This window comes from Lygodium microphyllum, chromosome 16, assembly GCF_053477565.2.
Source record: "Lygodium microphyllum isolate KBCC chromosome 16, Lygodium_microphyllum_v1.1.10, whole genome shotgun sequence".
NCBI lineage: Eukaryota > Viridiplantae > Streptophyta > Polypodiopsida > Schizaeales > Lygodiaceae > Lygodium > Lygodium microphyllum.
Window position 1 is genome coordinate 33,622,778 of NC_141150.1, and position 14,947 is coordinate 33,637,724.

The 14,947-nt window shown below is 40.3% G+C and overlaps 1 protein-coding gene across 1 annotated transcript; it reads left to right on the top strand.

Moving 5' to 3' along the window:
- The first annotated feature begins 918 nt into the window (after positions 1 to 918).
- LOC148022680 (uncharacterized) lies at positions 919 to 4,724 on the top strand. The gene has a single exon (XM_087695621.1). The coding sequence runs from the start codon at positions 1,242 to 1,244 to the stop codon at positions 4,254 to 4,256; it is 3,015 nt and encodes a 1,004-aa protein (XP_087551747.1). The 5' UTR covers positions 919 to 1,241; the 3' UTR covers positions 4,257 to 4,724.
- The last annotated feature ends 10,223 nt before the right edge of the window (positions 4,725 to 14,947 follow it).

Sequence of the window (14,947 nt, forward strand, 5' to 3'; positions counted from 1 at the left end):
TTAAAAGTGATGAGAGATCATGTTTGTCTCTCAATACTTTAGATATACTCATGTTCATGTCTCTTTCCGCTCCAAAGAATATGGAAGAAGTAGATTGGGATTTAATTTTTGAGATTTGGAAAAATATGAAGATAAGAAGCTTTGGAGCATTCATAGGAAGTATACAAGAGCACTAACTTTTTGTAATTAAACTTTAACATTTTGGTGGCAGTTGCCGTATTATATCAAATCAAATGTATCTATCCTCTCCTTTTGGTTCTACTTGTAAGAAACTTCAAGAAGATTTTGGTCTCAATACTTGCTCTCTTCGTGTAAGCTGATGAAGCATTTGTGCCATGATGCTAAGGAATGAGGATAATACTTGCTCCCTTTTTTACATGCTTGAGCTTTTGATTGCATAATGTGTGATGTTTCTATTAGGCATTTATTTTTCATTGTATGAGACGTTAAAAATTGTTTTTGCTTCAATGTAATCTTTGATAGTTGATTCAGTTTTGAAATGTTTGCTCTACTCCTTAAAAATAGATGTTTGATCCAACTTTTCTTAAAACATGCTATGAAAATATATTGATTTTCAATTAAAATATGATACGGCGTTTCAGCAATCGCCGGAGGCATCGCTGACTTTTTACAACACCGAGGGGATGGGAGGCATTGGGTTCCCGGGAAGACGAATAGATCCTTTCTAAATCCTCTACCGCTGGATGTGGATACGTACAATGAGCCCACAACACAAAAGGGCGATAAAACATAAGAATGAATAATAATCAATGAACGCGACCCATCTGCCCCAAGTGTGAATTTAAGGCTGGAAAAGATCCCTCCCATCACCTCCGGTGTTATCGCGGCCCGCGCGGCGAAGCTTCCAAAACAAAACTGTAAGCGTTCATATACTTTCTCACACTATGAACGCTAGGATTCTGTCTCTAGAATATGGACGGAGTCAGAGAGAGACACATAGAAAGAGAATATGGACGGGGTCAGAGAGAAGCAGACGAAGAAGCAGCAGCGGAAGAGAGTCGGGTCGGACCAGCTTCGGTCATTCCGCCCTGCTTGCTTCTAGTCTACCCCCCCCCCCCCCCCCCCCCCCGCGTTACCTTCTAGGTCCAGGTCAACCAACCCTTCCTCCGATTGATATTCACGCCTCCACGGCCTTACATAGCCAGCTCTTGGGTTCCTTCAGTGCGGCACCTTTGTCTATATCTGTGCGCCCATGATTCACATTGCTCCTCATAGCTAGCATGGCTCACCCCTTCATGCTTCTCAAAGCTTACGGTGATCGGAAACAGAGACTGAGTATCAACACCAGCTTGCATATGAATGTGGCTGATCCAGTTCTCCTACAGCTCCTCCAGAACAGAGACGCCCAGCTTGATCCTCTCCTCCATAGTGTCGGAGTCGCGAGGCAGGCCGATGTCATGGATTGCAGCTTGCATCTCTGTTCGCAAGGAAAATACCAGTTGCAATGTCATCCTCAGCAGGAGGAGGAGGATGAGAAGCAGGAGCAGGAGGATATCCTTGAGCTTTCCATTCGCCGTGATGACATCTCTGATAATTCCAGGCCACAATTCTGCAGCGCATCTGTGCCCAGTCTCTTGGACTCCGACCTTCACCTCGAATTGAATCTAGGTAACTGCCATTGCGACCATAGCAATACCCTAATGAACAGCACAAAGAACCAGTCCGGACCAGAAGATCTGTACGTCCCATCAAACATACCCTCATCTACACTGAACGCATCCACAGATGATGCAACTTCATTGCCACCGCCAACTGTCAAAAACCGTACATTTCTTTTGCCCGACCTTGCAGGAAGTCTGAGGTCTGAGTTGCCCTCTTCTTCTGCAAGCCCTCCAGATTTTGGTAATAGTAAGGCTCAGTTAGGCACCTTTGATGATCACAGTGACCATACTAAGTCATTCTTGGCTGAGAATGATAAGCCACAGGTAGTCCACATGCATGAATTCACTTCATATGACAGTAACAAGTCCAGGAAGAAGCGTTCATTCCCTTTCGACATTGATTTAGCAGATCACAGAAGCAGCTTGTCTATGTTTCCCAGCAATGATCCCCATGCTCGGCTGTGCAAATCTTCCAAATGTTGCTCTTATGTATATGGGAAGAACATCCGATGCAGACAGGAACTTGTTTGGGACAAGGAAACTATGGGGACAGTTGGAAGTAGATTAAGGGGCTTGGATTCAAATTCAAGCTGCAGTTCATCAGAGTATGCTTGCCCATCATCCTCATCATCTGCGTGCCAGGATGATATTATCAACCCAATCAATTTGGACCTTAACACAGTGGAAGATCAGCTATTTCTGCTATCACCATCAAGTTGTAGCAGGTCTTTGGAAACTGAGAAGATGGACTTGAATGACTTAGTCGAAGAGCTTAACCTGCAAAGACAACTTGGTTTGAGCAATACACCTCCTAATCTGAATCTGGCTGAGCAAGCTTGCAGTGACACAGATGCTGGAACCATCCATCACCCAATCACCTTGGTTGATACTGAAGAGGATATTGCTGCAGCCATGTCTTCAAAGCAGAGGTGGTCCTATAGCTCATCCTCTATCGAGGCACCAAAACCACCACGTAGTTCTCTCACTTTCGGTTGCAATGAGGTGAAGAATGGATCATCCCTCTTGAGCTCAAATGAGATTCAAGCCGATGACCTTCCAGCTGCATTTTCAAGGAGTCCAAAGAGAATCTGTCCTAACAACAGGTGCCGACCACCACAAGTAGAGAAACATGCCAAAACCGATCAATTACTCCATGATGATCCAGCAGCCCAACATATTCAACAGAGACATAGTTTCACTAATTTGTTGAGAAGTTGGGCCTGTAAGGAAACTATCAGCACAAGATTGCAGTTGCAGCTTGATAAAAATCTGACCAACCAGACAGCCAAGGACGTGATTAACGGCGCAGTGCCAAACCTTTCTTTAGGATTGCAGTCAGATATGGATGGGAAGTCATCAGGAGTCGTGCAAGCAGAGAAAAAAGAAAATGAACCAGCTAGTTTGAGGCATGATCAAGATCGCAAGAACAACTACAAATCAGAAAGTACTGGAGCAACTGCTGGAACGACAGACATACAAGGCATGAAACTGCTTGATTTGCTACTGAAATGTGCAAAGGCCATCTCAGAGAACGAGAAACAAACAGTGAAGACCTCACTAGGGCATCTCTATAAAAAGGCTAGTCTGATTGGGGATTCGATGCAGAGACTAGCAGTGTATTTCACGGAGGGCCTCGTGGCGAGGCTGGTGAAGAAAGACTCATTGATGCACAAGAGGCTGCTAGTCCAGCCCACACGCCAGGAGCTGCTGGAGGCTTTTGCCACTCTCAACAAGGTGACACCCTTTGTGCAATTTGCACATTTCACAGCCAACCAAGCCATCCTAGAGGCTGTGGAGGGAGAGGCCAGAATCCATGTGGTGGACATGAACATTGAGCAGGGCTGCCAATGGCCTCCATTGATCGAGTCGCTTGCCAGACAGGCCACTGACCGTGGCCAGCCTGCTGCATCCCTGCACATCACTGGCGTTGGCCGCGAAGAGGCGGATCTCCGGCGCACAGGCGCCATGCTCCGGAGTTTTGCCACGAGCCACAGGGTGGAGCTCGACTTCACGCCGCTGGTGGCCGAGGGGGCGGAGCAGGAGGCGGAGCTGCTGGAGAAGTGCTGCGGCATGCAGGCGAGGCGGGAAGGCCAGGGCTGGGTAACGGTGGTGAATTGCGTAATGCAGCTACACCGGCTGCTGAGTGGCGGCGGAAGCGGTGAATCCACCGTGGAGAGATTCGCCGCAGGCGCGCGGGCTGTGGGTGCGCGCGTGGTGACGGTGGTGGAGGCGGAGGCAAACCACAACGCGGCTGGGTTCGTGGGGCGGTTCGTGGAGGCGCTGCACTACTACGCGGCGGTGTTCGACGCGCTGGACGCGAGCCTGCCGAAGCGGAGCGCGGAGCGCCTGCGGCTGGAGCGGCTGTACCTGGCCAGGCAGATCAAGAACATATTGGCGTGCGATGGCAGAGACAGGGTCCACCGGCATGAGCCGGCCGCGGCGTGGCGGCGGCGGCTGCGGGCGGCAGGGCTGCAGCAGCGCCACTTCAGCGCAGCCGCCATCAGCCAGGCGAAGCTCCTCCTCCGCATGCGCCCTTGCCATGGCTACCGCCTCTCGGAGCTCCCGGGTGGCTTCCTCTGCCTCGCCTGGCAAGACAAGAACCTCCTCACAGCCTCTGCGTGGTCATGCAGCTGATTTTGGCTTCTCGTTTCAATCATTAAGGCTTTGATCATCGTGTTCAATTATCAATATCATCATCAAGCTTACCTTTGATCATAAGAGTGTTATAACAAAGCCATAGCTTTGATCATGAGGGTGCTATCACAGACCCATCAAAGTCAGCTGGGTGCTCTTACACACCCTAACAAGTTACAACAACTAATGTTACCCGCAAAGCAGCCAATGAAGGCCTTTGCTTGTTCAAATCTGAGGGACACACTAGTGGAGGATTCTTACTCTACTTGCATATCATGGTAGTCTCCATCACAATGTTATGTTACAACTTATCTCCATACATCCTAGAGCTCACATCCATCAATGTCCCATACACAAATCAATAACAACCTTGTGTTGTTACAAGTGATCCCCATACATCTCAATATTCACATCCATCTATGTCCCCCATACACAAGTTTTGACAACTAATGATAAGTCATGTGATGTTATACCAGTGATTGGAAAAACATCATGGTGCAAAATTCGCAAAAATGATAACACATAGTCGTCTCAAAAGTAGTCCGTTTGAGTTCTCTTTAGTTGTGGGTTTCTAAAAATGGCATGTCCATGTGTTGACGTGGTTTGAGAAGGATATATATTACATGCAACAAGCATGAATATAGACCTCATATACACACACTTTCACATGTGATTTTATTAAACTTTAAGCACACATAAACACGACAATAAACATGTTTTAATATATGAATTTATATAAACTGATATTAAAATTAATGCAACATGCCCTATTTAAAAAAAAAAAGAACTAAGGAGTTATAGAATGTAGAATTGCATATGCAAAACAGTATGACTTTATGCAACTAGCAATTCCCTATTTCTTTTTAAATTACAGCTTCAAATTGCACAACAAATTCCAAAATGACCCCATAGCAAGATTACACACACACACACACACAATTTTGGAAAGTACATCAATGATTGTACATGCGAATTGCAAGCCACCAAGTCTAGCTTGTATTACAACAAACATTACAAAAAGTATAACTAAAATGTTTACATCAATTTGAAGCTACCCATTATGGCTTATAGTATCGAACAAGCTACATACTATATACCATATAGATCAGTCATAACTCATTTGAGGAGGTATCATCAGAGCGACGCCTCATTGCCTTGCCCCCATAGATGTGAAAAAAAATTATTAGAACAAAAAAAGTTCCAATATGTATGAAAAAAGAAACGACTTAACAAATTTTAATTACCATGATGTCGCACCACATTTGCTCTGTGATGATACCTTCCTCATATAAGTAAGTCCATATATTGAGCCTATCATGACGACACTTCTATCCACTTACTAGGATAGGTACTATTCGATATTTGTGTCAAACTCAAGCCTTGCTATACCCTCTTCCTATTTTATATTGCTCTCTATTAAATCAAGACTCTCTTACTATAGAACTTTTCGGATATTTTCTCATTCCCATTAGTCTATGAATCTCATACACTCATGATTAGAAAACCTCATATGCACAATAGTGAAACTTTGCTTGGAGAAAACCTAGGCCTTACAAAGTGAAGTTCATAAAGCAATTCCTACAAATACTACTAGAGTTGAGCTAGCTAGTGTTGCTAACCAAACATGCTAACCATGCTTCATGTGGTTGGCGAAGCTCACAAGACTACACCTTGCTTGCTTTGCATTATTGCAAGTTGCTTTCGTTTGATTAAAAATATAAAGCAAATGGCATGCTTTGTGTGCAACAAAAAATTCACTCCACACATGTAATGATGTATTTTTAAAGCTACTTGAAATTATGATATAAATTCTTAAATATTGAAGGTTTTATGTGAGTAAAACAATTCATACTTTCTATATATTCATTTCAATAAAATCTCAAACAATGAATTCTTAGTATCATATCCTTAGATATATGTACCTTAGATACATTCATTATGGCCATTTTTTAGGGAAAATGGCCTTTTTAGTTAGTGTTCACTAACGATAAGATCAATGAATAGGGCAATGGGACACTGCCATGTGTGGTTCAATGTAACATTTGAATCACTACTAATTTGACTAAACTTCTTTTAACACTAGCAAAAAGGTGAAATGGGGCCTTCAAACTTATCCTCACAAGGCAATTCCAACCAAAGGACTTATCCTTGTTAGTGACATTTTTTTTGAGTGATTTTCTTTGCTTTCAGGTCCTTGATATGACTTTTTGAAAAGTGGGATACTTTAAAGTCACCTCTCAAAATAATAAAATAAAATAACTTTTAATTTTATCTTGACATAGCAAGGGATTATTTAAAAGTTGTTGTAGTTTCTACCCTTTTTTATATACATTCACCTTGTAACTCTCATTATTTAATTATCTTAGCTTCAAACTCATTTTTGCAATATGTGTTTCCATCAACAAGTATGGAATGGCAACCACTTAAGTTAGTGATAAGTACATTCCATGTCATGAATGTTGAATTTGGCAACCTCTTTTGCGCCCTGACCTCTCATCATCCTTATTAAAAATAATTTATATTTTGTATTTGCAATATATGTTGTTCCAAAGACATACATGCATTTGGAAGGTTGGAAGAGCTTCCTTGACCTAATCTTATCCTAACAATCGAACCATTAATGGCTTCAAGTTAAAGATTTTTGAAGATATTCAAAATTCCATGAAGATTGGGAGGATATCAAGGAGACTAAGTTAATCTTTTTTTATCCCAATTCATGTTTTGGATCAATCTTTCAAGGGACAAGTTTGCATAGAACAAAAACAATGTGGTTGGGCATGAAAATGTCACCCAACACAATAAGTAAAACCTTCAGAGAAAATTTGATATCAATCAATAAAGTACGCAAGGATGATTTTTTTCTCTACAAATGTTTGGAGGAACTTGGTACCTTATTATATAGCATTCCAAGGCAAGCACTACATCTTTCTTTCTAATATAGGAGATGGAAGAAGAAGACAAAAGGTACATGGATACCTTTGGACTCTAAGGAAAGCAACGATCACTTTACATTGATTATCTAGTTGAAGAATGAGGATCAAAGGAGTGGAACATGTATAATTACCTTATCAACCTTCTTGCTTCTTCTGACAGGGCATGCAAATACATAAAAAGTGTTAGACTTCTTAAACTCTTAACAATGAGAATGGAAATGTTATCTCAAGCTTCTTCTAGAAGCATAGATAAACATAAAGAAGGTGAATGTTGAAGAGAGGAGGAAGGAAAGAAAACAATAAATAAAATAATAAAATTATGTAAAACACAGAGAGAACCTAGAAAAGAAAGAATTATAAAAGTTTTAGTCCAAAAATAAAATGTGATTAGAACTTGAAAAATAGATACTAGAGATTGTAATGAAATATCTTGGAAAGTGTGGGGTTATTATCAAGGTCTTAGCCAAAATCTTTAGATACACACATATACTTCATCAAGCATCAAATTAACACTCTCCTGCACACGCACGCGCGCGCGTGCACACACACACACACACACACACACACACACACACACACACACACACACACACACACACACACACACACACACACACACACACACACACACACACACACACACACACACACACACACACACACACAAAAGAGTGCTAGCCATGTAGTTCAATATGAAGCCTATCCATTTTGCAATAAGGCAGAGAAATTAAGGCTTTGGCATCATAACTCATTTGGATACTTTTTGGCATGCCAGAGACCAATGTATATAGTTTCTTCAATGTGTGAAAATTAATGTTGCCACATAGCTTTGGTACTAGCATCTAGGACTAGTAGTCTTAAATTGAAAGTCGTGTCAAGTGCACCCAATGAGTTTGTACCAGTTAGTCAAAAATAAAAAATTACTATGAAAAGTATATCCCATTAAAGAGAGAGAGAAAAAAAGTAGTGGGCCATTTGGGTGAGCTCAGGCCAACCAATACCTCAATACCCCTAGCATGTCATAATTGAATCTATATCTTTCAAGTGAGATGAGCAACCAAATAATGCCCATTCCATAGCAAAACTAGTTTGATTCAAATTGCAAAGAAATTCAAAGACCATTCCATCACATTATAGTGGTAGGAATAAAAATAAGATGCACTTAGCTTTAGATCTAGGTGCATAGCCATTGGTATTGTATAATTTCCAAGAGTAGCTCCATTTTCAATATGATCTTCTCTTGAATTGCTACTATCTAGTGTTAAACACCTTTCTCTACGCACATTCTGGTCTATTACTTTACTCTAACCTAGGATAAGATTTCAAGTAAGCTATAATTTTTATTGTGATGCTCTCCAAGTAAAGATTGTTGAGCATTTGAATTCTTCCATTGTTTGTCCTTGTGTCTACCATGTAGACTTTCCTCACCTTATGACAATAAAAACTAACAGCTTTAACTTAATTTGTAGATAATCAAGCTTGGGAAATGGGGTACCTTGTACACTTTATAAATCAAATTCTAGGTACCTATGTTCTGTTCAATACCTTGAGTTTTCTCTGCCTCTATCATGACAAGTACATTACCTATTGTCGTCTTAAATGGCTTTACAACAACAATTATTAAATGACTACCATGTTTCCTTACTAATATTTTCTAGAGGAGAACTAATACATGATATCTTGCATCTTATTTTATCAAGCTACTCAAGATTTGGATCCTTTTATTTAAAAATTGTGGCTTCAATGTAGTGGCAGTATATATCCGAATGACTCAACCTACTACATTTCCATAAAAAGGTAATGGACCTATCACAAATAGTGTTGTTGATGCTAATTATTGTGAAAGGCTACTTCATTACCCTCCTTAATTGATAGCTAGATTTGATATGAACATGGAAGATAAATGCACGAAAACCATGTTTGGCACCAATTGTTGTGCCTCAAACTTGGAAAAACCAATGCTAATTGTAGCACTTCACACCTCCCAAAACCGACATTAATTCTAAGTGCTAGCTACATTGCATATTCTTGCCACATTGTCCTCATGTTGTGCATCCACTCATAAAAAACCCAAGAGGACTACCATTTCACAAGATTTCAATGTTCTTAGTCGGTGCCATGATAACCTTTTTGTTTTGCCATTCTTCCATTTCCATAAGTGTTTGAATCCAATATATGATGCCAAAAGACTCAGCTAATGTGATCAGATTTCAATCTTCTGTGTAAGAGAATCTCGAGCTTGTGTAAGTGATAGTTTTGAATGAATGTTCAGAAGGGTCAAAAGAAGGAGATTAGGATTGAGGACAAACTTTAGTGTGAACAAGGCTGGAAGTTTAGTGGATAAAGTGGAGGCCAAAGAGAGTGCCCAAGGCTAAAAGCAAGGGAATTAAGGGGTAAAGATTTAAGCTTTAGAGAAAAATGGAAGCATGGAGAAAATGTGATGTTTAGGGGTGCAAGTAGGATAGCAAATAAGAAAATTCTTGATGAACTAATGTGGGGTGGGAGACATGCATCTTGTGCCTTTTGGGAGCTCATAAGTTAGGCAATAGGGGAAAGCCATTAAATCTTGTAAGAAAGGACTTGGAAGAGGAATCATGGTAGTAATTTGTGAAGAGACTTTGCTATCCGTGACAAAGTATTATGGCAATAGTAATCTTTCTCATCTATCTTGATAGAAATCATGAAGCTTCAAGATTGAAGTGACTCTGTGACACAGCCCTAGACATAACCTAGGACTTAATGCATCAATGAAAAGACTTTTTGACTCTTTTGGCACTGAAGAGAGCACTGAAAATAGGTTATACAATAGCTCATGCATTGCTATAATAAAAATTTAGCATATGAGTGCACTTGGGCAATAAGATGTTAGATATGTTCAATGCTCCACCCTCGTAAAGTGCCACCAATGATCCATGGTGCTCTAACTTGTAAGGCCCTCATTATGAGGAGAAGCCATGTGTGAGCACAAACATTGGGTGGGTCTTGACTTGTATCTTAGATGAGGTCTATGTGATTGGATGGCAAAAAGGTGACCCTTGTGGATCTAGCCTTTGGGTTAGATAGGATAGATATATTGGTACCAACTCAATGCACAATACATCGAGTTGTAGGGTGTGGGAGTTATCAGGGACCCCTATTTTGAGATTTGAGGGCTGCAAAATTGGCCCCTAGTGTTGGGGGTCATAAGGGGGCCAACAGCCCCCCTATTAGGGGCCGAGAGCAAAGCCCCCAGCTTGATAGTATATTCCCTAGCTTACTAGGGAAGATTCATAATATGGTTAGACATGCCGACTAGAATACCTTCCTAGACTATAAAAGAAAGACCTCTCTAAAGCCATCGTCAATATCCCTTCCACCCAGCCAAAGTTCTTCCAGCTACTCTTAAGCTCTTTGCCTATCATCTATATGGATCACTATCTAATCTTCACAGTGGGAGCACATAAGTGGATAGTGCCATCTTTGTATTAGTCTATTTGACATTAAAATAGTTTCTCTTCTTCTCATATTTTTTGTGTGTTCTCTACTCCTTGCTTAGATTTTATCAACTATGCTACATAATTTCTACATGGTATCAAAGCACTGGGGGATCCAAGGAGTGAAGACATGAGAGATAAGGGCTTCAACAGTGAAAATGAGAAAATTTGCATGCTGCATCAAGTAGTAGTACTAGAGCATTAGGTGGTAGTGGTGGTATACTAGCGATTCAAACACTAAGGATTCGTCCACCAACCTTCAACAAAGGTAAGTTTAATGCTACAAACTATACTTTGTGAAAGTTTAAAATCACAACTATCCTGATTCTTATGAGCTTCTGGAGACAGTGCTGGGGACTAACCTAGAACCATGACCCGCCCTTGACCCATCAAATTTGAGTGTTATGATTCCTCCAAATAAATATCTTCTACGAGCTTAGAAATGAAGGAACATAGATGAATTGCATGCCTTACTTACAAGCTATTTTGATAGCTTTTTGACCTTGATTCAACATACAACCAAGGCAGCAAAGACTTGGAACGTATTGAGAAGTCAATACGAAATGTGAAACCAAATAAGGATTTAGAAATTGAAGAATCAACTAGTAATAGAGGAATTTGCTAAAGGAGAGACAATTGAAGCATTCATCACTCAAATCAAGAATTTATGTAACCAGATGGTTGGCGTTGGGATACAAAAGGCTAGTGAGGAGCTAGCTTGGATGTGTCTTCCGCTTTGTCTACCAATGTTTGATGGATTGATAACTACCATGAATACTTAGGTGAGATCCCAAGCTTTGATGTTTGAGGAATTTTGTGTACTACTAATGGAGGAGGAGTTGTGGCTTAAAGCCCAACAAGGTAGCAGTAGTGGAGATGCTACATTCTTTGCCAATCCAAAAGACAAAGGTGGTTCCTCTACCAACTACGACAAAAAGGAGAAGGTTGGTAAGAAAAAGTTTCAAGGAGAGTGCTTCTGTTGCAAGAAGAAAGGACATGCAATCATAGATTGTCATACTAAGAAGGCAAATGAAAAGAATGGCATAGTGAAGACTAAAGGGAAGGAGACAACCAATACGAATGAAGCAAAATTGGAGTTATTCATGGTGACCATTGAGGAAGTATGTTCCATGGCAAAACAAATATCTACTATTGACTCATGGGTATTAGATAGTGGTGCCTCCCATCATATGTACAAAAAGAAAGGTCTATATAGTTCTTTGAAGCCTTTGCAAGAATCCATCACTGTAACAGTTGGAAATGGTGCAAAAATGCCCAACTAATGGCACATGCACTATTTTCTTTGTTACTGCAAATGGTGGCATAAAAAATGTTTCAAATATGTTATATGTTTCGAAGATTAAGAAAAATATACCATTCGTTTCTTTTATAACTAATCTTGGCCATGAAGTAAGGTTCACTAGGAAAAGTGTAGAAATTATCGATAGTGTTGGAAAAGTTGTCCGCAAAGAAGAAATAAGGAACAACTTGTATGAGCTAAGTGCTCTTACAACCATCACTGGTGTGGGAACAAGTAAACTTTGGCATGAAAGATTTGGTCACATTGGTTATATAGTGTTAAAGGAGATGCATAAGCTAAGTATGGTTGCTTATCTACCTACAATAACTGAAATAAAGGAACCATGTGAAGCCTGTATGATATGTTAAGATATGTATGCTCAGTTAATCTATCTACTGCTACCTACTGACATATGATAGCTTGGTGTGTGTAGCTATCTATCATGTGTGTGCCTTCAATAAGTTGGTACTTGACTTAACCATAGTTAGTCAGTGGTTAATTATTTTGGTCATTTAGATCTAGTTCATATGTTGAGTTAGCCAGTTAGTATGTGTGATGAATAATATGAAGAATCTCACTGAGGGTTGTCTGCTCTTTGCTGCCCCTATCTCTCTCTCATTCTTCTAACATGGTATTAGAGCCATAAACCCCCATGACCCCAAAAGTGTGTGAAGCCTGGAAGCTTGACATTGGAGTTGCAGGAGCTAGAGTGAAGAGACATGTGAGTGGTCTACAGGAGTAAAGAGCTATCTTAGAATGTTGGAAGCCATAGCTCAAGATCTAGGTATGTTTCTATGGTCTATCTACCAAACAGTGTGATCAGAGCCTATTGCATCTTGTTTGCAAGGGTTATTAGCAAGCTTTGGAGCTCTTGACAAGAAGCATTAAAAACATGGCCAGGACAGGTTGAGCTTGTTTTTGGATAGACAAGAATATGACAACATACATCTACTTTGTTGTAGCTCATTTGGTATATTGAACTCCATTGTTGTTTATTTGATGCTTGGCAATGTATATGCCTTTACTCTCATCCATTTGGGGATGGACTTGAAGAGTTTAAATTTCAGATCTAGAGGGCAAGAGCAAGCTAAAATTTGTATGTAAATGTATGACAGATTATGCCTGATAGTTGAAGCACTGTGATGTTTGCTTGGTACCTTGCTTGGTACCCGTCATGCCTAAAATGTACAACATAGGATGTGGATATCCTGTGATGATTTATTGTTGGTTATATAGTGGACCAATTGTTTATAGCTTGTAAGAATATTTTCTGGCATTGCTTCTAGTCATATACACCATTGTTGATGCTTGTATGTACCTGCATTGAACCCCTAGGGCTATGGTACATATTAGAGATGTTTTGAGGCTATTTTGAGTTGAAAATACTTCAGATTACATAGATAATTTACTATAGTTATAGCATTGAATTAGCTGAAAACTGTCTATTATAGTTATGGAGGAAATTTTAGCAAGCATTTATGTCTATGTGATCATGGTATTGTTCCCTATGAGTCATGACACATGTCTAATGTGATTTGAGGATGTTTATGGCCCAAAATTGCTTCAGTTTTGCATAGAGAATTGTTGTTGGAAATTGTAGACTGTGATCTATAAATGGTTTTAAGAACATACATATATGTCCTGCATGTAGTGAATGAAAGCTACTTAGCATGCTACACATGGTTGTTATTGTGAAATACGCGGGATCTAGAGCATGGCAGATGTGGAAGCTATGGAGGTTGAAAGAGGAAAAAGAAACTCATGAAGACATTGACCCTGACTAGGACAAATTGTTACACAAGTGAATTAGGTTCCAAGATTGAGACAGACTCATAAACACAATCTTGTGTATTGATAGTGACATGACACTTTACTGGAAAGAAAAGAGTACTATCATTGCATTAGAAAAAGAGTGCAAGTACAATGCTTTATAGGATTTGAGTGGTGGTACTTTCTCCTACTGTGCATATGGGATTCTGGTCCTGAGCCCTCACTGCTCCTCACAAAGGGACTGAAGTAGGTGTGCTTGCAAATATCTCAACACCCCTCCTCAATCACAACCAAAAGTACAAAGTGTGTAGAGGTTTTAGTGAAAGCAACACCTGCAAAGTGTGGGCACACCATAAACATGGCAAAACACAGAGGCTGTCGCAGAAAAGGCTAAGTGTGGGTACCACAAACATGATGGACATCCAGAGGTTGTAGCAGGGGCCTCACAAAGTGTACATAGGCTGTAGTACAAGGATAACTGAGGAGTTTACAAGTTTATGTATGAGGCATTAGGGCTAGGAAATACACAGCTAAAAAAGTCTGTCTAAATAGAAGGACTGATGAGGTTTGTCCTTCTCTCTAGAAGTAGAGAAACACTTCTCCAGAAGGAAGTTCAAAGAGATTTGGCTTGTGGAGAGAGATATGAAAGCTTCAAGGTTGACAGGGTGTTGCTCAACTGAGCTCTGAATACCATGTGAAATACATGGGATCTAGAGCATGGCAGATGCGGAAGCTATGGAGGTTGAAAGAGGAAAAAGAAACTCATGAAGACATTGACCCTGACTAGGAAAAATTGTTACACAAGTGCATTAGGTTCCAAGATTGAGACTTGGACTCATTAACACAATCTTGTGTATTGACAGTGACATGACACTTTACTGGAAAGAAAAGAGTACTATCATTGCATTAGAAAAAGAGTGCAAGTACAATGCTTCATAGGATTTGAGTGCTGGTACTTTCTCGTACTGTGCATATGGGATTCTAGTCCTGAGCCCTCACTGCTCCTCACAAAGGGATTGAAGTAGGTGTGATTGCAAATATCTCAACAGTTATGAGATATGTCTAGAGATGTTTGCCATGTTTTTGAGTTGAGAAATGATTGATTTTTACAGTCAAATTATTGCCATAAATTTGAGGACTAAAATTGTCCTGTGCATAGTGTACTTGGTCTCTAGGGAGTTAGACACTATCTAATTCACACACTGCATTGAATAC